Genomic DNA, 25734 nt, shown 5'->3' on the forward strand with positions numbered 1-25734 from the left:
TGGGCATCAATAGAAATGTTTTATGAGCTCAATGGTCTTCTTGACTATGGGCTCATAACCCACTAAGAGATAGAGGTTTTGTAGTTTTCCATCATAGTGGTATCAGAGCCAACTACACTCCATTAAAAGATGCGTGTTTGGGGCACTCATACGGCCTAGTGTCGCACAAGGGGTCATGTGTGTTAAGGTCCACAAAGTAATTGCACAGGCATAAACACGGTGGCACGAAGGCCAAGGATCCATCTCGCAAACAGGCCCGGTACCAAAGTACACCTGAACGGCCAGCAACCATAGTGCGCATCAGAGTGAATATCAATAACAACACCTGGTGCACTACACAATGCACGTACTGGCAGCACAACAATCGGCACAAACGGCGCATTACATTGACAATGCCAAGAACAGCGCACACCTAGTGGCCAGACGATGGTTGACCAGCAACAAGCGTAGCCTCATGAGGACTAAGTGACACATCATGAATCAGGAGGGATCTATGGTTGGAAAGAGGTGTCGCGACAATCAGGATTTGATCAACACTATTGGATTCCCAAGTGAACTGCGGGTAAACTCGGGAGTAAACTAGGGGTGAACTTGCGAGCTGAACTAAGGAGACCTTTTCCGGCAAGAAAGTGAACTAGGGAAACATTTTTCGGTAAGAAAGTGAACTAGGGACCAAAATATCATGGTGTTTGTAATGGTTTGCAACTTTTGAATGCATATTTAGCAAGCCTACTTTATGGCACGTTATCTCTCCACATGTCTTTTAATGGTGTAAACATCTTAATCTCAAGACAATAAGCCTCATGTCAACACATCTTAAAGTTGCTATTTAACATTCACTATCTTTCTTTCATAACCCTCTATCAAAATAAGGTCATCCACATAAAGCAAAATGATAATCATGTTATGCCTTCCTATCATGACATATAATGACAAGTCGCTACTTAAATTTCACTATCCATTTAAAACATCATTTTTACAACCATCTATTGCAGAACTTATTGGAATGCTGATCATAATTTGGAGTTTGCATGCATATTCTTCGTGCATGCGTCCATTTAAAACATCATTTTTACAACCATCTTCATCTTTATGAATGGCTAGGTTAGAGATTGCTCTTTAGAATTGTAATAATCTTGGCAAGTGGGTTAAATTTTTCCTGATAATTTACCCCATATTGATGAGACCTTGCTCTACCACAATTATATAAGTAATCTAATTATCATAATAATCTTTGCAAGTGGGTTAAACTTTTCCACATAACTTACCCCATATTGATGAGACCTTGCTATCCCACAATTATGTAACTACTTGACTAGCTTTACCAGGGTTTTATCTAAAATTTGAGTTGTTGAATTATACCCAACACTATGGAATGTGACCCCATACTTGGCTAATCACAAACATGGCATTCGGCAAAAACCAAAGTTTCACCAGATTTTTAGGCTTCCTTCCTCCTCTTGGATGTAATTCATTTTGTATGGATGGTGTCTAAACGTGCTAAGTGCGATTTTTTGCTTCAGGTTACCCTAGTGATTTTCCCAACACTTGTGCCACATGGATTAATGAGTGAAAACAAGGATTTAAATTAGCTACCTAGTAAGTAAATGTATATTTTTCCTCATAATCAACCCCATATTGATGAGACCTTGCTATCCCATAATTATATAACTACTAGTTGTTTAACTAGCTTTACCAAGGGTTTTATCTAAAATTTGAGTTGTTGAATTATACTCAACACTATTCCACAGTTATATAATTACTAGTTGTTTGACTAGCTTTACCAAGGGTTTTATCTAAATTTTGAGTTGTTGAATTGTACCTGTCACTATGGAATGTGTCCCCATACTTGGCTAATCCTAAACATGACATTCGGCAAAATCCAAAGTTTCCCTTGATTTTTAGGGCTTCTTTCCTCCTCTTCGATGTAATTCATTTTGCATGGATGTTGTCTAGATGTGCCAAGTGACATTTTGCATCAAGGTGCCATAGTGATTTTGCCAACACTTGTGCCACATGGATTAATGAGTGAAAACATGCCTTTAAGTCGGCTACCTAGTTAGTAAATGTATATTTTTTCCTTCTACAAATCCATGAAGTTTTGATGACTTGACATGGTCATGTCGATCAATTGGTCCATAAAACAATGTTTGGGTTGAAAAAGACAATAATGTTATTTGATAGTAATCGCGGGTAATTGCTACCAAGATTGATTGACTGTAATTGCACACATGCCAATTATCCACCATATCCTCTACCTTTTGACCCCACCATCTACAAGTACTGATTATCCACACCCTATCGTTCACCACCTTTTAATCCCACATTTCATCCCACAAAATGCAATGCTTTTGTGCTAAATTACTTTCCATATTTTATAGGGTACTATCATTAATTCTATCATTCATTGCATATGTATGCACCTCCACCTCCACCTACACATCATGCATATGAATATACTATTATTCATTCTATCATTCATTTGCATATGTATACACCTCCACCTCCACCTACTCATCATGCACTTGAATATACTATCAATATTTGCTAGGGAAATAGAGAGGGGGGTTTCTATGCAAGTGGCACCAAGAATCCTAGTGCCGAGGGTTCCATATGCTTTTCACTACCTAAATTTGATGGTATAATTTTTCTCCATTGAGATCGACATTGTATGGAAATGAAACTAGATATTCGTAGGCCATAACATAGTACATAGTCATATTGGGCATAGTTGTGAAACCTTTAAATGCCATTCTCTTTAAGGTTTAAAGCATCAAACCCCTACATATGCACTCACCTCCACCATCTAAGCTTCAATGCTTTTTTTTTAACACAGTAAGTGGAAAAAGGGGAGATTGCCCCATCCAATTCTCATGGACAAGGAGCCTTCCCCATCCATCTCCCCAACCATCCAAGAAAATGAAGCAAGTTTGTAGACACCCTTAAACAAGTTTTCTTCTCAACTTAAGCCATGAAGTCTTTAATGTAAGTTGGAGAGGTGGTCTTGTTATCTATACTCTTATTAAACAGAAGCTATTCACCTTCCACGTGGCCAAAGGAAAGGAGAGAGAGGGCCAAGGGAGAAAGGGAAATGATTCAAGGTGCCCCTTTCTCAATTTTGAATTTTCTCATCTCATCTTAATTTAGAGAGCTATTGCTTCTTACTTAATGATTTCCTTGAGAGAAAAATTAGGGCTCTTAAAAGGTGAGCTTCATGATGAAAACTTCAACCTAGAGGTGTCTCTCTCTTCCTCTCTCTCATTATAAAGAAAAGACAAAAGATATTATATATAAGATGCATTTATTTAAGAGAACACATCTCACCACAAATCCGCACCCATTAAAATTTAATCTAAAATAAAATTTTAAATAATTAAAAAAATATGTGTATTTATAAATACACATATAGATGTATGTATAGGCATCTAAATATAATAAAACATAATCTTCTATAAAATATATTTACATGTGTGTGTGTGTGTGTGTGTGTGAGAGAGAGAGAGAGAGAGAGAGAGAGAGAGAGAGAGAGGATGCACGTGCATGTGTGTGTGTGTGTGTGTGTGAGAGAGAGAGAGAGAGAGAGAGAGAGAGAGAGAGAGGATGCATGTGCATGTGTGTGTGTGAGAGAGAGAGAGAGAGATTTTGAGAGACATTACATGTTAGATGTATTTATTTGAGAGTGAGCACACATCACCACATCTCCACCCATTAAAATTGTATATATGTGATATATGTGTATATCTAAATTTTTTAAATAAATTGTATATATAGGTATATGTGTATATATATAATAAAACATATATATTATATATAATATATATTTGCATGTGTGTCTGTGTGAGAGAAAGAAATTAATTATATATATGTATGTGTGTGTATTTTTATTTAGATTTATAAATATATACACATACATACATACATACATATATATATATATATGTGTATGTATGTGTATATACATATATGTATTGTATACTATTTATTATGTGCAAGTTTTCGGGAGGGGAGGGGACACATGGCAGGTGAAAGAGGGCCAATTGTTGGGGTAGGGGGTGTGATGGGTGAGGGGAGAAGCCACTTGTTGGGGCAAAGCAAAGAGAGAGAGAGAGAGAGAGAGAGAGAGAGAGAGAGAGAGAGAGAGAGGCCACATATTGGGGAAAGAAGGGGGAGAGAGGAGTGTAGGGGTATGTTGAGAGAAGAAAATTTAAATAAATAATATAATACAAAAATATAAAGATATATAATAAATAAGTATAAAATATATATAAAATACAAATATATATAATAACAACATGTAAAGTAACGATATTAAATAATTGTATATATGAAATCTATACTACCATATTATACACACATACACATAAGTATAAATATAATATAAAATATAAATATAAATGATAATATAATCTAAATATATAAGTACTAAATAAAAGTATATTAAAAAAATAAAAAATTAGTAAATATATAATAATATAATATATTAATGATATATAAATTAATATACATATAGTAGATTTATAATAATATTATATATAAACTCATTCACACACATACGTATGTATACATACAGTCACACACGTGTGTGTGTGTGTGTGAGAGAGAGAGAGAGAGAGAGAGAGAGAGTTTCTATGTGTGAGAGAGTGTATGCAAGACGGGTGTGAGAAGAGAGAGAGTGCATGTGCATGCGTATGTGTGAGAGAGGGTTGTGTCTATGCATGTGACAACAGAGACATAGAAAGAATGCATGTGAGAAAGACACACATATATATGCATCTATTTGAGAGAGTCACACATAAACACATGCGCACACACGTACATATACATTTATGCACACATGCATACACATGTACACACAAATACACACAGGCATATACAAACACACATACATGTACACACACTCACACTCACACACCTTGGCATACACATACACATGTATAAATTATACACACACTTACATTGCACATACATATGTATGTATAGATGCACACAAGCAAAAAAAACTTCAAGTCACCTACTTGTTATTTAAAGTCGAAATATTTGAAAATTGAGGCTTTCCTTTTCATTTCCTTTTCATATGGAGGCGAATGAAAAATAGAGATACTGAAGCTCAGTAGTGGTGTGCTCTTCCATGGCGTTGCTTTCAAAGAGCTCATATACAAACACACATACATGTACACACACTCACACTCACACACCTTGGCATACACATACACATGTATAAATTATACACACACTTACATTGCACATACATATGTATGTATAGATGCACAAAAGCAAAAAAAAACTTCAGTCGAAATATTTGAAAATTGAGGCTTTCCTTTTTTCATATGGAGGCGAATGAAAAATAGAGATACTGAAGCTCAGTAGTGGTGTGCTCTTCCATGGCGTTGCTTTCAAAGAGCTCCTTCCCACAACACAGATGCATCGTCTTCGTGCTGACCCTTACTCTTCTCCTCCTTCTGCTCTGCTTCAACTTCCCTGCCCTTCGCACTCGATCCTTCCAACCGCACCCCTCCTTCCAACCGCACCCCTCCTTGCTTCCCATTCAGGTACGATTTCTCTTTAATCAATTGATCTGTCGATAGTTGAACTGCAAGAATAGGTTGTTCATCTTCATGGACAATATTATTTGAATTTTGTGCACTGTTAGTGCTCTCTCACGCCCACAAGCAAAAAAGAGAGAGATAGTCTTTCAATGTAGCTGCCAGACCACATAGGATCCTATATGACTGCACCAAAGTTCAGGGAATGGAACTTGTACGCGGGATCTCTTGATTAAGAGCCTGATTCGTAAACTGCTACGTCACAGAGAGAGAGAGAGAGAGAGAGAGAGAGAGAGAGAGAGAGAGCTAGCTTTTTATTAACCTGTTCACAAGACCCAGAGGGTCTATGAGACCAAATAAGGTGCTACAATGATTCCGTGAAATGATTGAGTGATGAAGAAGGAAAACTAGCCATGCTGAACACGTGAAAGTACAAGATAATCATATGAGTACAAGGTGAGCTCATGGAAGTACAAGATAGTAGACAATAAGAGAGAGATACCCTCATCAGCAATCCAAAATAGGTGAATCCTCATATAAGCTCTCTATATCCACTACCCATTGAGGGACCCGTGTGTATTTGTAGAGTCTCTTGGATCTGAAGCTGCCTCATGGAGGATTGCCTTAGGCCAGAAGGCCATGGGCGTCTAGTACGCTGCAGCTGATGTGACCTATCCAGGGTGACTCCTAAGAGTTGTGGTGGGGCAAGTGCCGCCCGTATATGGTCCATCGTCTGCATGGGATGATCCGTGGTGCCCAGCAGTCGTCATGGTCCTCGTTGAAAGAGTGCACAGAGCAGAAGCAGAGTGGCACTAGAATGTGCTGAACAGAGAGTGCAAGAGAGAGAGAGATATGGAGAAAACTATGCTGAAGATACTGAAGCAAAACAGTCCCAAGCAAGAGACACTACAAGTCTCATAAGTGAGGGAGCAAAATATGTGCAAGACTGAATGAACAATGAGAGGCCAGCTCCCACTATTTATAGTAGAGTTAAGCTGGCCAACTGGAGCTGCAAAACAGGCCGACTGGAGCTATTGGACAGGCCGACTGGAAAATGCCAAAAAAGCTGGGAAAAATCCCAAAAAAATACTAGAAAAAGGGGTGGCCAGCCCACAAGCAAGGGCCATGCCAAAGGGACCAAATGGGCACCATAAAAGAGCAGAATCTGGGGATGAATGTGCTAACACCCCCTCTTAGCACCAGATGCTGAACAAACTCCGAGAATTGGAAGATGAGGAGCCAAGGAAGCCTGAGAAATCGGCTTGGTGAACAAATCTGCAACATTCTCCGTGGAAGGACAATACTCCAAACGCAAATCTCCAGCAAGAACCCGTTCACGAACATAGTGATACTGAATCTCAATGTGTTTCGTACGAGCATGAAACACAGGGTTCTTGGCGATGGCGATGCAACTCTGATTGTCACACCAAAGAAGAGTAGATCCGGTAGGAGGACAGCCGAGCTCCTCCAATAATCTCCGCAACCATATCGCCTCACATGCAGCATAACAAACTGCACGGTACTCCGCCTCGGTAGAGGAAAGCGCCACAGTAGGTTGCTTCTTACTGCTCCAAGAAATGGCACCAGACCCAAGTGAAAAAACACAATCAGTGGTCGAACGCCGTGTATCTGGATCTCCAGCCCAGTCTGAGTCAAACCATCCAACAAGAGTGCGTCCTTGGCCATAAAAGATGCCAAAATCCAGAGTGCCACGCAAGTATCGAAGAACTCTGAGAGCACACCGCCAATGCTGCTGACGGGGTTTGGATGAGAAGGAACTCAATAAACTGACTGCGAAGCATATGTCCAATCGGGAGTAGGTCAACAATACCAAACAACCGACGAGAATCCGAAACTGTCCCTGATTAGTCCCTGGAGAAGCATCAAGTGAAGAAAGCTTCTCACCACCATAGGAGAAGATACTGGTTTGCACCCAGTTATCTGAAATTTGTCGAGAATCTCCCGAGTGTACTTCTGCTATGAGAAGAAAATGCCCTTCGAGGTCTGCCAAATCTCAAAGCCAAGAAAATAATGCAAGAGGCTAAGATCCGTCATCTCAAACTCTGTCTCCAAAGCATCCATAACAGAACGGATCCGCATAGAATAAGAACCTGTAAAGATGAGGTCATCAACATAGACCACAATGATAACAATCAACCCCCTCTCAAGGAGGATATAAAGGTTCGAATCTGCGTGAGAACGGCGCAGGCCGAGCTTTTGAAAGAACTCATCAATCCACTGGTACCAAGCCCGTGGAGCTTGCTTTAGACCATATAATGTCACGTGCATCCCGCACTTGGATGCCACGTAGACATTTCTGTACAGAAGGTGCAGGACCTGGGATGGTGAACTGGTTCCATGTGAGCCCAGTCCGGGACGAGTCAGCCAGGGATCCATCTCAGTCGTCCGAGGTCAGGTGTGCATTGTCCTGCACATGAGTCCAAGGTCAGGTGTGCACTGTCCTGCACATGAAACAGTGCCAGTCCGCGCTGTGAGTCTCCCTCTAGAATGATGTCAGTGGTTCTGTGTATCTGGTATGGTACCGAATGCCAGATCACTGAGTAGATTAGGTTTAGGACAAGGGGACAGCCCATAGGGCTACCCCGGATCTGAGTGTGGGAATGGGAATGGTGTAGAACCACCCCCATGAGGGCCAGGAAGGCCTAGGCTGAACCCACCAGCCATGGAGGGGCTGTAGGACAGCCCTAGGGTAAGATCAGGCAATCTCCAGGGGATTACAGCCTTTATATGGCTGTAGGGCATGTATGGGGCAGCCCATACAAGCTGCCAAGCCTTGGGATTGTGGACAAAAGTGGTGTCCAGCCAATCAAAAGCAGGCGCATCACTTTCAGCCTGTTAGGGAAAAAAGGCAGTATTTTTTGGGATTTAATTCAGCATTTATTGCTGAATTTCACCAGTCGTGGGACAATAAGCTGTTTTTCAGCTGGCCGACTGCTCCTGAGGAGGAGTATAAATAGGGTAGGCCTAAATCCCATCATTCATCTCAGTATTCACCAAGTGCTCAAGCCAATCAAGGGCCAATCAAGCCAAGGAGATTGCCAAGCAAAGGGGTGGACTTCTGAAGGTCAAGGGCAGGATTTTCCAGCCAAGAAAAGGTCAAGTTTTCTGTATTCGTTTTCAGATTTACATCATTCTAATAAAGCAAATACACCATCCGTGGTGGGGGCCCTACAGAGGGTAATTGGGACCCAATACTGTGTCCTCTCCATCTCCCCCTTCTCTCTCTATTTTTTGCACATCCCTTTCAGTTTGTGCATTAATTTCCGTCGCGAAAAGAGTGCTGATTTCTGAGTTTTGAAGTACCGATCCTTCTCCGAAGCTTTCGCATATTATAGTGGTATCAGAGCCTACTTCAAGGACAAAGATTCAGCAAAGAAAACCAGAAAATTTTTCTCGCTTGTGTGGTTGGTTTTTAGACGCCGGTGGACTACCCCTTTCGGAGTGACTCCTGTCCCTCGAAGGACGGTTGGTTTTTAGCCTCCGAAAGTCTCCCACACAGATAGTGGATGGTCAGATTGCGTTCCGGAAAGGAATTGCATTTTCCCGCTATGGCGAGCTTTGGCGACGAGAGAGAACCAGAACCATGGGACCAGAGTGCACCAGGGAGCCTAGCTAGGGCACCCGGCTTGAGTGTCACAGACATGTTCCAGCAGATGATGCGAGCAATCACAGACCAGACAGCCAAGTTGGATGAGCAGAAGGCGCGGATCTTGGCTCTGGAGGAGCGTTCTCGCTCTCCAGCGTTGCGTTTTCCATCTCCTCCTCCCTCTCCTTCCGTATCCCAGATACCAGATCCTCGTCACAGGGACCCTCTCGCGGGGTCACAGCCGCAGCCAAGCTCCTTGCTTGAGATGCAGATGCGTGCATTGGAGATCCGACAACGAGAAGACGACGCCATGCGACGCGTGGAACACGAGCGTTACCTCAGAGCTTTGGATGCCAGATTGACATCGGCGGCGCCCTCGAATCATTTTCCCGAGAAAATGAATTTCAGTAAGTATAATGGTAAACTCGATTCCACAACTCTTTATTCATGGTTACATCAATTTGAAGCTTACTTTGCCGCAGTTAGGAAAACAGATACTGACAAAGTGATCTTAGCTAGTTGGTACTTGGAAGGTGAGGCCATTCCTTGGTGGACTCAGTGGACTCATGCCCACACCAGAGCGGGTATGGCAGCTTATGGGTGGGACGAATTCGTCCGCGACCTTAAGCAGCGGTTTCTACCGCCCCACTACCTTGAGCGACTCGAAGACGAGTTCAGGGGAGCGCGTCAGAACGCGCAACCAGTCCTTCAGTTTGCCAATAAGATTTCGACCTTGTGTCTGCAATTAGGCTTATCTGATACGGACAAGAAAGGGCAGTTTTTGTATGGCCTGGACACGCAAATCCAATGGGAGGTGCGTATGTTTAGGCCAGCCACCTTTGAGGACGCACTCTCGCTTGCGCAGAGTGCAGAAATGAAACACAATGGTGGCAAGCCCAAGACTTCCCAGCCGGCTTCTCCCAGGGCTAACACCTCGGGGGACAAAAGCCAAGACGGGGTCTTCCCCACGACAGAGCCCGGGAGCCTCTGGTTCCAAGAACTCGAACAATGCGTCTAAGCTTACTCCAGACCAGAAAGCGGAGGCAGGCAAGACAGGTGGCAAGTTGAGTGCTGAGGAGCTTTCTCAGTACAAGAAGGAGGGTAGATGCTTCTTTTGTCACACAAAAGGACATACTTCTCGGGATTGTCCGAAGAAGCCTCCAAAGGCCGCCGCCGCTTCCACAGCTTCCGTGGTGAGCACAGCTCCCACACAGACCCCAGCGGCTACCCCTAGTTCTTCAACCCCCGGTGCTTCAGTTGGAGCAATTATTAGCCGGGAGCTCGAAGATAAGCAGAAGGGCGCCCATGACCAGGAGTATGAGCGCAACGAATTGCTCAAGTCCTTTGGCTACATAGGTGGCCAGAGAGTCGTCTTGTTTGACAGCGGCAGCACGGAGGATGTGGTCACGGAACAGGCCGCTAGGCGTGCCCGTTTCGAGCTGACTCCGGTGGACAAACAGGTTGAGGGTTTTAGCACAGGTATGACAACGAGCGTCAAGTATGAAGCTCTAGGTGCTAAGTTAGTGATTCAGGGCATAGAGTTTGTGCGTGACTTTATGGTTGCCCCTCTTGTAGGAGCAGACATAATTTTGGGTATCCAGTGGTTTTCACAAGTTTCTTCCTGATGTCAAGTGGGACAAGCACACGTTCCAGATCAATCGGAATGTGTCAAACACCCCGGTGACCATTAAGTGTGAGGTATTCCAAACTTTCCGCTCATAAGCCACTTGCACGCTAAGCGAGCAGTCAGGAAGGGCGCACAGTGTGCGATGATTTACATCCAGACAGCCCAGACGGTGGCCAATGCTTCCGAGAAGTACTCGGTTCTCCATGAAAAGTTCCAGAAGATTTTTCTTCGAGACAGTATCCCTCCCCAGCTCCCCCCGTCCAGATCGGAGGATCACAGGATTGACCTCCTCCCAGGCTCGGAACCCCCGAGCAAGTTTCCGTATCGCCTTTCTAAGGCAATGGAATCGGAGTTGGACCGCCAACTCCAAGAATTGTTGCAAGCTGGCTTCATCCGCCCCAGCGTGTGGCCATTTGCAGCACCGATCTTGTTTGTCAAGAAGAAAGATGGGTCTTCCCAGTTGTGTGTCGATTATCGTGCACTCAACAAGCTGACTATCAAGAGCAGATTCCCGATGCCTCGAATTGACTATATTCTCGAGAGGCTGAATGGAGCAAAGGTGTTCTCAAAACTGGATTTAAAGAGTGGGTACCACCAGGTACGGATTGTAGAGGGGGACATCCCCAAGACAGCCTTCCGTACAGAACGGGCCCACTATGAATTTGTGGTTATGCCATTTGGATTGACGAACGCCCCAGCTACATTTAACCGCATGATGATGCGTATTTTCCGGGAGTTGATTGGAGAGAGTGTGTTCATATTTCTGGACGACATACTCATATTTTCAGCTACAGTTGAGCAGCATGACATTGATGTGGAGAAAGTCCTTAAGTTGCTGGAAAGCAACGAGCTCTACGTCAATGAAAAGAAGTCAGAATTTTATCTGTTCCAGGTACATTACTTGGGATATATAATTAGTGCTGAAGGCATTCGACTGGATCCGGCTAAAGTGGCCGAGATTGTTAACTGGGAAGTACCACAGACAGCTTATGACATTAGATCATTTGTGGGTATATGCGAGGCATATTCCACCCACATTGACAAGTTTTCTGATCTCTCGGCAGACCTCACCGATCTGCTAAAGGGAGTGAAAACAAGAAGGCAAAAGATTCGAATGACTCCACGAGCGTTGAGGCATTCCAGAACCTCAAGGTGGCTTTGTCAGAAGCGCCTTGTTTAGCCCTTGCCTCGTGGGACGAACCATTTCAAGTGATCACCGATGCGAGTAACATCGCAATTGGAGGTGTATTGCAACAGAATGGTCATCCAGTAGCTTACATGTCTCGTAAGTTACTGCCCGCCGAAAAGAACTACTCAGTCTATGATCGTGAACTCCTAGCGGTTATACAGGCCTTGAAACATTGGAAACATTTCCTGTATGGCCGTGACTTCGAGGTTCACACTGACCATTAGGCATTGCGCTGGATTTAGACGATGCCAAGTGCACAGTGGAGTGATCGACAACACGGCTGGAGTCAGATATTCCAGCAGTTCGGTGGTATGATTGAGTACCTTCCAGGAAAGGCCAATCCAGTGGCCGATGCTTTAAGCAGGAAGGGACAAGTATCTATGATTCAGATCACTAGACTTGACCTTGTTGGTACAGGACTTGAGGACATGAAGCACACGTACGCGGATTTCGAGAAATTCGGTACTCAGTGGGAACAGGCATTGGATGCCACAAGACCATGCCATTTTCTGATACGCGATGGTTGGCTTTTCTACAAAGGCCGACTGTGTGTCATGAAGTCATTCAGGGCAGCTCTTCTCCATGATGCCCATGACGCCATTACAGGTGGTCATAGGGGCATGAATTCGACTCTGGAGAAATTAGAACGGCAATACTATTGGCCAAAGATGAGGCGTGATGTGTTTACATGTGTACAACGTTGTGACATTTGTCAAAAGGTGAAAGCTCCTCGTGGAAAGAAGATAGGGTTGTTACAGCCTTTGCCAATTCTCGAGGGTCCTTTCCAGGACATTTCGATGGACTTTGTCACAAATCTGCCTCCCAGTCCGAGTAAGCGTAATACGCAGTGTTTAACTATTGTTGATAGGTTCAGCAAATTTGTTATGCTTATTCCTTGCAGGGCCAATGTGACCGCCGAGGATGTTGCCCAGCTATTCATTCGGCATTGGTACCCGATTGGCGGTATTCCTAGGACCATAGTGTCAGACCGAGATGCCAAGTTTACCAGTCATTTTTGGAGGGCATTGTTTGATAATTTTGGTACTAAGTTGAATTTTTCCAGTGCATTCCACCCACAGACAGATGGCCAGACAGAGATATACAACCAGTTGGCCTTTGATGTGCTGAAGTGTTATGTCCACGATCAGCAAGGTAAGTGGGAATCGTTTTTGCCTTTAGTTCAAGCTGTTTTGAATGACTCTTTTTCTTCAGCTATTGGCAGGACTCCATATGAGGCAGCGTTTGGAAGGCCTTTCCAGTCGTTGTTAACCAGGACTTCGTCTTCAGTACCGGAGGCGAACAGAGTGACGGAGTCTTACCAGGAGATCCTAGAGTCCGTTAGAGACAAATTGGCTAAAGCGCAAGAGGCCTACACTCGACAGGCCAATAAAGACCAAATGGACATGAAGTTTTCGGAAGGGGATTGGGTGTATCTTCGGATTATGAAGCAAAGATTGAAGCAGGTGGACAATCGATGCCCAAAGTTGTCTTTCAGGAGCTTCGGACCATTTCCCATCCGGAAAAAGATTAATGAGGTGTCTATGCAATTAAAGCTACCTCCGAGCTGGACTATGCATGACGTATTTCATGTCAGTTGATTAATGCCATATACAGGTCCACCCCCTTCAGAGGTCAAAGACGAAGCGGAAACAGACATTGTTGATGAAGCAGAAGTAATGGTTTCAGAACAGATCCTTCTGCACCGTTTCAAGCATGGCTCAGGCCGAAGACTACGACAGTTCCTCACGAAGTTTCAGGACCGAGGAACTCATGAAGCGGTATGGCTCGACAAAGAATTTTTCAAAGACTATCCGGCATTATTGACGGATTATTTGGAGGCTATGCAGCTTCCATCAAGTTAAGCAGAAGGGGATGTCACGTGCATCCCGCACTTGGATGCCACGTAGACATTTCTGTACAGAAGGTGCAGGACCTGGGATGGTGAACTGGTCCCATGTGAGCCCAGTCCGGGACGAGTCAGCCAGGGATTCATCTCAGTCGTCCGAGGTCAGGTGTGCATGGTCCTGCACATGAGTCCAAGGTCAGGTGTGCACTGTCTTGCACATGAAACAGTGCCAGTCCGCGCTGTGAGTCTCCCTCTAGAATGATGTCAGTGGTTCTGTGTATCTGGTATGGTACCGGATGCAAGATCACTGAGTAGATTAGGTTTAGGACAAGGGGACAGCCCATAGGGCTACCCCGGATCTGAGTGTGGGAATGGGAATGGTGTAGAACCACCCCCATGAGGGCTCAGAATGCCCAGGCTGAACCCACCAGCCATGGAGGGGCTGTAGGACAGCCCTAGGGTAAGATCAGGCAATCTCCAGGGGATTATAGCCTTTATATGGCTGTAGGGCATGTATGGGGCAGCCCATACAAGCTGCCCAGCCTTGGGATTGTGGACAAAAGTGGTGTCTAGCCAATCAGAAGCAGGCGCATCACTTTCAGCCTGTTAGGGAAAAAAGGCAGTATTTTTTGGGATTTAATTCAGCATTTATTGCTGAATTTCACCATTCGTGGGACAATAAGCTGTTTTTCAGCTGGCCGACTGCTCCTGAGGAGTATAAATAGGGTAGGCCTAAATCCCATCATTCATCTCAGTATTCACCAAGTGCTCAAGCCAATCAAGGGCCAATCAAGCCAAGGAGATTGCCAAGCAAAGGGGTGGACTTCTGAAGGTCAAGGGCAGGATTTTCCAGCCAAGAAAAGGTCAAGTTTTCTGTATTCGTTTTCAGATTTACATCATTCTAATAAAGCAAATACACCATCCGTGGTGGGGGCCCTACAGAGGGTAATTGGGACCCAATACTGTGTCCTCTCCATCTCCCCCTTCTCTCTCTATTTTCTGCACATCCCTTTCAGTTTGTGCGTTAATTTCCGTCGCGAAAAGAGTGCTGATTTCTGAGTTTTGAAGTACCGATCCTTCTCCGAAGCTTCCGCATATTACATATAAAGCCTTCTTCAGCCGGTACACATGATCCTGTTTGCCCGGAACAACAAATCCTGGCAGTTGATCAATATAAACCTCCTGTGTAAGCTCTCCATTCAGGAAAGCCAACTTGACGTCCATTTGGAAAACGGGCCATCTATGATGTTCTGCAAGTGCAAGAACGTTGCGAATGGTAGTCATCCGGATTGTCAGAGCGAAGGTCTCATCGAAGTCAACTCCAAGGCGCTGAGGATAACCCTTGGCAACCAACCTCGCCTTGTGCTTGTCCAAGTTGCCATCCTCTTGGAACTTTGATTTGAAGATCCAATGCACACCAATCACCTTACGTTGCAGTGGCCGAGGCACCAAAATCCAAGTGCCATTCCGTTCGATAGCATCCAGCTCTGCCTACATAGCACGGCGCCAAGGCTCATGTGAAAGAGCCTCGTCTACAGAAGTGGAATCAGAAGGACCATTAATGATTGTAGACATAAGAGCATAATTAACAAACATGTTGCCCTCATGAATTTGTTTCCCTTCCTATAACTCTGAAAGAACGCCGAAGAGAACCAGGCGGAGGAGCAGAAGGAAGCTCACGCAACCCAGAATCACGAATTGTTTGACAATACCAACCAAGTACAAATCTGCTCGAACTCGCCAGAGGAGGAGCAGGGTCATCATCATCTGACTGAGTATCCTCAGCTGGAAGTGGAGTTTTGAGCATTATTCATTTACTAGAAAAATAAAGTCCCAAGATGATGATATCTTACTATCTTCAATTAACGTACTTCTTCATAGTATCTCCTCTTTGGGTTGCATTCTTTCTTTGTTTATTGGTTTTGAGGCACATTATCTAGAACATTGATTATTTGGTTGAAGTTTAAATGTTGAGAAGGTTATTTATGCTATGTATTCTTTCTTTGTTTATTGGTTTTAAGGAACATTTTCTAGGACTTTGATTACATGGTTGAAGTTGAGATGTCGGGAAGGTTGTGTATGCTATGATTAGAGATGAGTCACTTGCCACAAGCTTTTTTTCACCGCTTTTTTGGGTACAAGGATTTGGTGCATGCGTCACAACAATTTAGAGTGTCTAACATGTGCACCGTGTTTTATAGTGCCCTACTCATGCAGACTGCAAATGTATCATGTTGTGCAAAAAACTCAGTAGGGCCCATGGGTTATTAACGAGGTCTCTATCTTAGGTGTTCGGAGTGCTTGCTCAAGTTGGTATAGGAAAATCTTGCGAGACTTTATGGCCGATGGGGAAGTAGCTTAACACCACTTTATTGCTTGTAAAGAAGAACTCTTGGAGGATATGTGAGTGATTCAAAACTGTCCATGAAAATCTCATCATGGAATACAAGGAATATGAAACATGAAAAAGAAGAAAGATATATTAAGCGTCTACCAAAGACCCAATGGGCCTATGAGACCAAAGTGATACAAAACTGTCCATGGAAATCTCATCATAGAATAACATGAGCATGAAGCATGACACATGAGAGGAGCATCAGCCCCAATAGATGGTATACCACTCTCCATGGGGCTAATGAGTATGGCTGAGAGAGAGAGAGAGAGAGAGAGAGAGAGAGAGAGAGGAACTAATTTGTTGTGTTTTTGAATGATGAAGGACGTTGGCTTAGGGAGTCCAAGAAATGAGCAGGCTGAACCTCTTGCAACATCCATTTTTCACTCGCCAGATGTGTTCAAATTAAACTACAAAGAAATGGAGGAAAAGTTTAAAGTATACATATATCCAGATGGAGATCCAAATACTTTCTACCAGACCCCTCGGAAATTGACTGGAAAATATGCAAGTGAGGGGTATTTCTTTCAAAACATAAGAGAAAGTCGCTTTCGCACTCTTGATCCTGAGGAGGCAGATATGTTTTTTATTCCGATATCCTGTCACAAAATGCGGGGCAAGGTTGAATTTTGCGTAACTAAAATTACAGTATATTTAAATCTAAAAGAAATTTAGATTGGCTTGCTAATTATATGGGATGAGGATTAGCACTTTTTCAAGGATTGTATCCATGTGTGTGTGTGTGTATGTGTGTGTGTGTGAGAGAGAGAGAGAGAGAGAGAGAGAGCGAGAGAGAGTAATATTAATGTCTTCAAAAGACCCAAAGGGTCTATGAGACCAAAGTGATGTATACATAGTGTCCATGAAATCTTGTCATGGTTGAAAAAAGAAAAAGCAACAGTTAATTAAAACTGATAACTGAAAGCTAAGATCTGAGATCTGAGATTATACAAGATGAAAAATCTAATCCTACTATGCCAGGTATAGGGTACAATAAGTGATGGGATATGGCAGAGCTGAATAAAAACAGTCAATTAAATGTGTACGTCGGGCAAGGTAGGATGTTCATCATGGGTGATACAAGGGAGGCTAGCGATGTCGATAGTCTGCTGTGAGGATGAGGCCGCTCGATGGCAAGCCAAGTTCTCCTAAATCTATGGCTTATGAGCTGGGGGTGGCTAGGGTCAGATGGGACGAGGGCGTCTAGCTCTCTAGACTGAGCGTGCTCGATTTGATGCGACTCCCATGGGCTAGCTGCGAGGGGGCACTGTGGTAAAGGCTCCTCTGTCCATTGTGGTGGGCTTTGGTGCCTCCCTATCGACCCTTCTAGCCTGGAAAAAACTGGTGATGGTTAGCTGAGAGGACTGTTGGGGGCAAGGATCTCTGAGTAGTGACTCTTTGTGTTAGCTGAGAGGTCCAGTAGGAAGAGTCCAAGGCACCTCTGATCTGAGTATTCCATGATCCGGGATAAGGGTCCAAAGCCCTCTCTGAATAGACAGTGAAATCTCCCTTTGATCTCATAGTAGGAAGAGTCCAAGGCACCTCTGATCTGGGTACTCCATGATCCGGGATAAAGGGTCCAAAGCCCTCTTTGAATAGACAGTGAAATATCCCTTTGATCTCATAGTAGACTGGGTGGTGGAAAACATAGTGCTTCTCTGACTCAACCCCCGTTTGACAGAGTCTACATGTCCCGTCCTCTTTGGGTATCCACTCAGCTCTACCAGTCTCTATCCTTAGTTTATGGAATGATACCCTAAGCAGTGGCAGCCCAGAGCAGATTGGAGGGATTTCGGGAGCAGGAGAGGCATTGACATCTCCTGAGCAGCAGCTCGCCCCTCTTCTTCTGAGTATTCAGAAGAAGGTTTTTACTGGAGTTCTACAAGGCTCTCCATAGTAGGCAGAGTGCTGGGCCTTGGCTCTTCTAGCCGCTTATGGCTGTTGGGCCTTGGCTCTTTGAGGCTTGGCCCTCTCTGTCTCTCTTGCCCTTGAGGCTTTCCTCTCTCTCTCTCTTGCCTATCTATATAAGAACAAGCCTCTACAAGGCTACAAGCACACACAAGTTCACAACTCTCAAGGCTCAAGCTTTCAAGGCTCAAGCTTCTTGAATCTTCTCTCTTCCAACTTCCAAGTTCCAAGCTCTAGGGCCTAGGCTCTCACCTCTCCCTCAAGCCTCTTGAGTCTTGACTCTTCCAACCTCCAAGCCTCTAGGCTCTCTCTCTCTCTCTCTCTCTCATTCCTCAAGGCTCTCTCTCTCTCTCTCTCTCTCTCTCTCTCTCTCATTCCTCAAGGCTCAAGAGTCAAGCCATCTTCAACCATGGCATCCTCCTCACGTGCCGGGGCTTCTTGTAGAAGGACAACGGGATGGACATGGTGGGAGGAGGTTAACTACACCACATCCGTTCATGGAGGCGGTTCTCAGCCATGGGTATGCAAGCTTTGCCCGTACCGGCGAACAGGTGGCGCCGACAAAGTGCGAGCCCACCTCTTGCATGAGAGTGGGCATGAGGTGAGGTTTTGCACGAATGTCACGCCCGAGAAGAGACGGGAACTTCTTGACAAGCTTAGCGTCTACGAAGCGGTCGAAGCGACAAGAAGGACACCACGAGTGGCCGTGGATCCCGCGACGATGGGGAGAGGAACTCAAGCCTCTACAATGGAGTCATGTGGTGGATCGGAATCATGCACACCATCACCTTCACCATCAAGTCGGAATGTTACTCCATCCACGACACTGGCACTCTCCATCTCCACGGCCTCTCAATCATTACGTGGCCCACGGCGACAATCTACACTTGGGGAGAATTGGAACCCCAAGTTGAAGGAGGAGGTGGATATGGCGGTGGCCCGCTTCTTCTTCCACGACCACATTGCCTTTCAAGCGGCTAGGTAAGTGCAATCGATCATTACCAATTCATCATTCATGTTTTCATCATCCTAGTCCCCTTCTCATTAGTAAATTACTTTCTTGAATAGGTCGGAATACTTCAAGGTCATGGTTAAGAAGATTGGGGAGTATGGCTCAACCTATACGCCCCCCTCATCCGAGAGCTTGCGCACTACATTGCTCGACAAGGAGAAGCGCATTGTAGAGCAAGCGGCCGATAACACAAAGCGGCAATGGGAGAGGAACGGAGTCTCCCTCATTGTGGATGGATGGAGTGACACCCGCAAGAGGAGTATTCACGGCATGGTTGCATATTCCCGCGGAGAGATGTACTTCATCTCATCTCATGATGCATCCGGCACTGGGAAGAGCGTGGATGTGCTTGCGGCGGAGTGGGCTACCACCATGGAGATCGTTGGCCCCGAGCATGTAGTGGGCTTTGTTGCGGATGGGGAGCCTTCCAATAGGGCGGCGGGAACTATTCTCCAAGGTATGTATGGACATGTCACGGTGTCCTTTTGTATGGCTCATTGCCTAAACAACCTCCTCAAGGACATCGGGGCATTACCATGGATCAGCCCGCTCATTGAGGAGGCCAACACCATGGTCTCCTTTGTCCTCAACCACCAAAGACTTCGGCATGAGTTCAACAAGAGGTCCTGTCTCTCTCTCGTCAAATATTCCGACACCCGGTTTGCCTACAACTTTCTCATGTTGGGCCGGTTGAAGGATTGTAGCGGTGCTTTGAGGGGGCTTTTCCTTAGCGACGAGTTTGTCGCCATGCAAGAGTCCCATACAAACACTGGCCAAGAGTGTAGGCTACGGGCGGATGACGCCTCTTGGTGGGAGCGTGTGAAGACCACAGATGCTATGGTGAGGCCCATAGTCCACCTATTGAGGATTGTAGACGCTATGCAACCATGCATAGGCAAGGTCTACGAGGCCATGGATCGCATGATAGAGAAGTTGAAAGACTTCGTGCCTGACGAAGACAGATACGAGGAGATCCATGCCTTGTGTCTAGGAAGGTGGAATTCCTACTACTCTCCATTGCATGCAGCAGCTTATGTGGTGGACCCAGAATTCCAAGGCAACAAGCAGGAGAGCGACCGGGAGGTGAGCGCTGGATGGAGGATCATCTTGTGCCTGATGCATCGGTTAGGCGCAAGATCAGGGACCAGCTTTCGATGTATAGGTCATTTCATGGCTCCTATGGCTATCATGATGCACAGGTTGACCGCTCCAAAGTTGGTGTTGCTCTATGGTGGGAGGACTTTGGTTCAGATGGACCAGAGCTGCAGCAGCTTGCCATCCGCATACTTAGCCAGGCTGTCAGCTCCTCTTGCTTGGAGCAACTTTGGAGTACCTACAGCCACATTGCCTCTAGGAAGAGGAACCGACTCGGGGTAGAGCGTGCCAATGACCTTGTCTTCGTCAATGCGAACTTGCGAATGCTTTGCAAGAGCGTGACCAAGAAGGCAGATTCCTTCACTGAGTGGGAGATGAGTCAACAAGAAGAGCAACAAGAGGATGAGGTGCAGGAGCAGCATGCCAGTGAGGATGAGACTGAGGATGAGCTTGATGCTTCTTTGGCACAAGCTACCCATGACCATGAGGCGAGTACTTCACGTGGATGATCATTCATGGATCATGATTCATGGGCCTTACTACTTAGCTCTAGCCTCTAGCCTCTCGTCTTCAGCACTTTCTTGTCATTGACTCATTTGAGTCCGTCCATGTATTTTGCCTCCTTAAGGCTTAGTCCTGACTCCTGAGTCCTAACTCTTGAGTCATGACTCATTTTGTATCGACTTAATTATTAATATGACTCAAAAGCTTACCATTTTATTGTAAATTTGTGCTCATTTTGATGTATTTCCAAAGTAGAATAAGTGTAGAGTAGAAAAATTTAAAAAAAAAAGTATTTTTTGAGTGCCGTTCCCTCCCCCGTCCCCGTTCTCTACGTATGGCCGTCCCCCGTCCCGTCCCCGTCCCCGTCCCCGTCCCCCGTCCCTTGTGACTATGCCTTTTTCATTCGCACACCTGCACAAGTCCACTAGTCTGCCACGTTGCTTTTGTCACTTGGGATCCTCTACACACTTTCTTATATACACTTCTTCTATCTATACATCATGTTTGGGTTGGGCTCGAGATTCTCCTCACAACGGGTTTGGACCACTCTCCAGGATCATGGACTTCCCGGATCAGAGATGCCTAGGGCTCTTCCTTTTGGAGCTTCGCAGACACAGGGAGTCACTATTACGGCCCATACCAGCAGCATCTACTCGAGGACCAGTGCAGAGAACTCTCATTGATTTCTTCTAGACTCGAGCTCCAAGGGCAGACCCATCCACCCTACCTGGACCCCAGGATGATGTAGGAGCCCGACCCAGAGGAGTGCCATTGGACAGAGCCACCAAGACATGCAGAGGTCGATGACCTCGACCTAGAGGCCCCTGCCCACGCCCGTGCTACCATAGGATCAAGGCCATCATCTTACACCCTCAGAGGACTCCTCATGCCGACCCAACTTTACCTTTCGAGTGCCCATGTTGCGGTGCCCATGCAGGATATCTTAGGATGATATGCGAGGCTTATGCTCTTTGTACATGGATCAACCCTAGCATCTTAGCTTTAGCATTTTAGCTTTGTCATTTTCTTTCATTTCCATGGACATGATGTAATCCTTTTGGTCTCATAGGTCATTTTAGCCTTTTGTAGACGTTAATATAACTTTCTTTCTTTCTCCAGTTGAGATGGAGTACCACCCTCCATAGCTCTCATCGGACACAGCAAACAAGGCTACCCTCTGTACCCATGGGCCACTAATTCAATTGTTTGGATGGCATAATTATGTGCGCTAGGGTACCCAACACCCTGGGATGCTCTAGGATGCTCTGTGGCTTAGCATACATGGCATTTTATACGGCCATCCGAGAAAGAGCCCTAATCACATGCAGTGGGCTAGTTAATAGTTTTGCACAGGTCACCCAATTGTGTTAACAACAATTAATCCTCCAATCACTCAGAGTGACAGACCAAAATTGCAAATGTAACCGACTTGCAGCTTGACACTTATAACCACATATTGGCTTGAACCGTCCAAATCGCAGCCTTTTCCCATGGGGTCCCTTAAACCTTGTTGATTAGGCTGCCCAAGACCCCAGCCTTTTCACATCACCAAGGTAATAAGCTTAGAGTGTATGCCTTCTATTGTGCATGTAAGCTTTTACACTAATTCTTATTAGTTGATCCCTTTTGATGCAAGACCTGCCTGTACAGGCACTAACTATTACAACCTCGTAGATTGAATCTGAATCCAGGCACCAAACCAATGTACACGCATGCACTTCATTAAAATATAGACATGGGAAGCTAGCAGTTGATAATTTGCCAGCCCAGCCATAGATTTGGACAAAACTTGAGCAAGGGTCAAATTGGATGGTAAACCTGTCTGATGTTCATTTCCCCAACCTCAAACAGCCTTCCGCAGCTCTCCATGTAATGAAAAATACCAGCCAGAAGGGCTTAACACTCTGCATAAGCTAGTAGATCACACGTACACTGACAGCATGTCATCAAGGCACACTCTTGACTTGTATAGGCCCACTGGCCTATATAAGTTGTTAACCGTAGTTAATATCACCCTAGCTTGTTCTAAGGGTTAGTTCATTGAACTCTCTTTTTTATCAATTATAAATTGTACTATTGCACAAACATAAGTTAAAACGTTCTTCATGTTCATATTGCTGTCAAAAGAATCCCGCATTGCATGTCGTTGTCCATTAACTCTGCTGTATTGCTAAATGCTCTGCAAACATAAGTTAAAACGTTCTTCATGTTCATATTGCTGTCAAAAGAATCCCGCATTGCATGTCGTTGTCCATTAACTCTGCTGTATTGCTAAATGCTCTGCAAACAAATGCTTTTTAACTCCAGGGCACCAGTTATGAGAAAATGGCACTCATAGTACGGGACTATGTGGACACATTGATACAGAGGTATACGTTTTGGAATAGAACCCTTGGTGCGGATCACTTTTTCGTGACTTGTCATGATGTAGGGGTGCGAGCAACTGAGAATGTAACACTACTTGTAAAAAACTCCATTCGGGTTGTTTGCTCTCCTAGCTATAATGTTGGTTTCATTCCACACAAGGATGTGGCTTTGCCGCAAATCTTACAGCCATTTGCCCTGCCACAGGGAGGTGATGACATCCAAAACAGGTAAATTGTGCTAATATTTCTGCTTGCATATACCACTAGAGAGTTTAATGCTGTGATTTGCCACATAATTACGCTACTCAATTAGGGTGATGACTTGTGTCCCTTGTTCTAGATTCTAACATGTAAGATGATTGTTGAGTGCAGGACTATCTTAGGGTTCTGGGCTGGTCATCGAAATTCGAAAATAAGAGTAATACTTGCCCGGATTTGGGAGAATGATACAGTGCTTTCTATCAGCAACAATCGGATAAGTAGGGCTATTGGGGAACTTGTCTATCAAAAGCAGTTTTACAGAAGCAAGTTTTGTATCTGTCCAGGGGGCTCACAGGTCAACAGTGCTCGGATTGCGGATTCCATACATTATGCATGTGTTCCTGGTAAGCCTGTAAAATAGTCGAGATCACATATGTAGTCGAGAAAAGGAGAGAAAAGAAACATAAAAGGGAAGATTGATGCAATGGTACATAAGTAACCAGTAGGTGCACAGTATGTGTAGGAGGGCTTAAGAGGGTATTGAAATTCCAGAGTTGTTGCATATACAAGGTTATATCTCAAGGCTCATGTAGGCATGTGGCATCCTGTAATTATGGTAAGAAAAATCCCGGCTCCCTGCAGGTGGCATCTTGTAATTATGGTAAGCAAATCTCTCTCCCCACCCCCCCCCCCGCGCGGGGTGCCCGTGATTAGCCTTAGGCCCAAGATCCTCCCATAGTTATCGTTTTAAACTGCCTGCCGGTAGGCGATGCCGTCGAGGAAGCACCTTGTGGGGTTTTGAACACGGGACCTCCTGGTCCTAGACAAATACCTTTACCACTTGAGCTATCACCTCATTGGCACTTGAGCTATTACCTCATTGGCAGCAAGAAGCATGTACTTATGGTTAACATCTTCAAGAAAACGTGATGGCGATGTATGGGATATAGTTTTAGTTTGTAGTGGGGAGCTTTTGCTAATGGATAATGGTGTCATGTGGTTTTGAATCTGTGTGGATGATAGAGCTCTCTTAAGCTGACCATGGGTAGCCTTTTTGTAAAATTATGCGCAGTGATTCTCTCTGATTATTACGACTTACCTTTCAATGATATCTTGAATTGGCATAAATTTGCCGTAATACTCAAGGAGCAAGATGTGGCCAACTTGAAGACTGTTTTACAATCAGTCACAGATCAGAAATATGCAGCCTTGCATCATTCTCTCCGTCAAGTAAGTGTCCCGAGTAGCATGTTCACATGTGGATTTTAGCACAAGTCTGCATTGAAGTGTGTTCTCAATAAGGGCACACAATGTATGTTGATTTGAGAAAGTTTCCTCGTAAACAAGGAAAACCTCTGTTATGATCTTTTTCTTTCCAGGTACAAAAGCATTTTGAGTGGCATACACCTCCTGTGAAGTATGATGCTTTTCACATGGTAATGTATGAGCTTTGGCTTAGGCACCATACGATCAAATATAGCTGAAAATAGAGGGTGTGACAATTTTGATGCTAATGAGATGGCTTTCTTCAACCCACTCTAGTCAAGCTTGTGATGTCTCATCAGCAAACTCAAAGTGATCCAAGGGATGCTGCGATTTTGTACTTTTGGATGTGCCTTCAGTCCTTTGCTCCATTGGGTATGCTTGCAAAGAGGTTGAAATGGCAGCGTCTCTACAAAGGTTCTTACTGGAGCATACAGTTGAAAAGCTTCCGAGAGAGTTGTGTGAATTTTAGGAAGATGAGGCAACTGCATGTTTTTGTTCTTCTTTATCCATTGGAGGCCAGCTATCCCAACGGTTTGTCCATTGAGGGTGAATCCTATGAAAGCAGACACATCATCTCTATGTTGCCTTGTATGCACTCATAACTTATTGAAGGCTTTTCAGCTAGAGAACTGTAAAAAAAGTTTTTGACTAACAGAACGCAGTGTGCAATGCTGATGTGAGGGGGGCTGAATTTCTTGAAGGATTATGTAAACCCAGCATTTGCGCCATTTTACACTGCAGTGCAACGTTTTACTTGAAAACTTGAACACTAGTCGCATGATTTATGAGGTTGATGATTGAATTTGTTTTGACCTAGTCAATGTAAGGCTACATTCTCGCACGCTGTCTTTTATGGCCGCACAGTGAAATCAGATTCCATTCCACTGCCTTTTTAGAGAGAGGCATGCCATCCTTTGATGCCAGGTACACTGTGAAATGAGAGGCTGCTTCCATTGCCTTCTAAAAGAGGGGTTTGGGCCTCTTTGACGGGACAAATTGTGTGGCACTATTTTTTTTGCATGAGATACAGAGGCATAGAGATAAGACTCATGAGAGGCCAGGGAAGACAAGGAAACCATAGTCAACAGTGTTTAGTCTTCCAAAACGTTGGTCAATAACAAGCTAAGCTAGAGAGGCCTGTGACAAGGACTGACAAGAGTATGACTTCAGAGATCCCC

The 25734-nt window shown here is 44.7% G+C and overlaps 1 protein-coding gene across 1 annotated transcript; it reads left to right on the top strand.

Moving 5' to 3' along the window:
• The first annotated feature begins 5282 nt into the window (after positions 1 to 5282).
• Positions 5283 to 25348, top strand: LOC147626060 (Exostosin family protein). The gene is made up of 6 exons (XM_086817622.1): positions 5283 to 5549; positions 16529 to 16825; positions 23031 to 23317; positions 23462 to 23694; positions 24363 to 24520; positions 24670 to 25348. Exons 1-6 carry the CDS (start codon positions 5382 to 5384, stop codon positions 24772 to 24774), a joined length of 1248 nt encoding a protein of 415 aa, XP_086673748.1. The 5' UTR covers positions 5283 to 5381; the 3' UTR covers positions 24775 to 25348.
• Positions 25349 to 25734: the final 386 nt, after the last annotated feature.

The sequence above is a fragment of the Cibotium barometz genome, chromosome 23 (genome assembly GCF_041138505.1).
Source record: "Cibotium barometz isolate CiBa-2024 chromosome 23, ASM4113850v1, whole genome shotgun sequence".
NCBI lineage: Eukaryota > Viridiplantae > Streptophyta > Polypodiopsida > Cyatheales > Cibotiaceae > Cibotium > Cibotium barometz.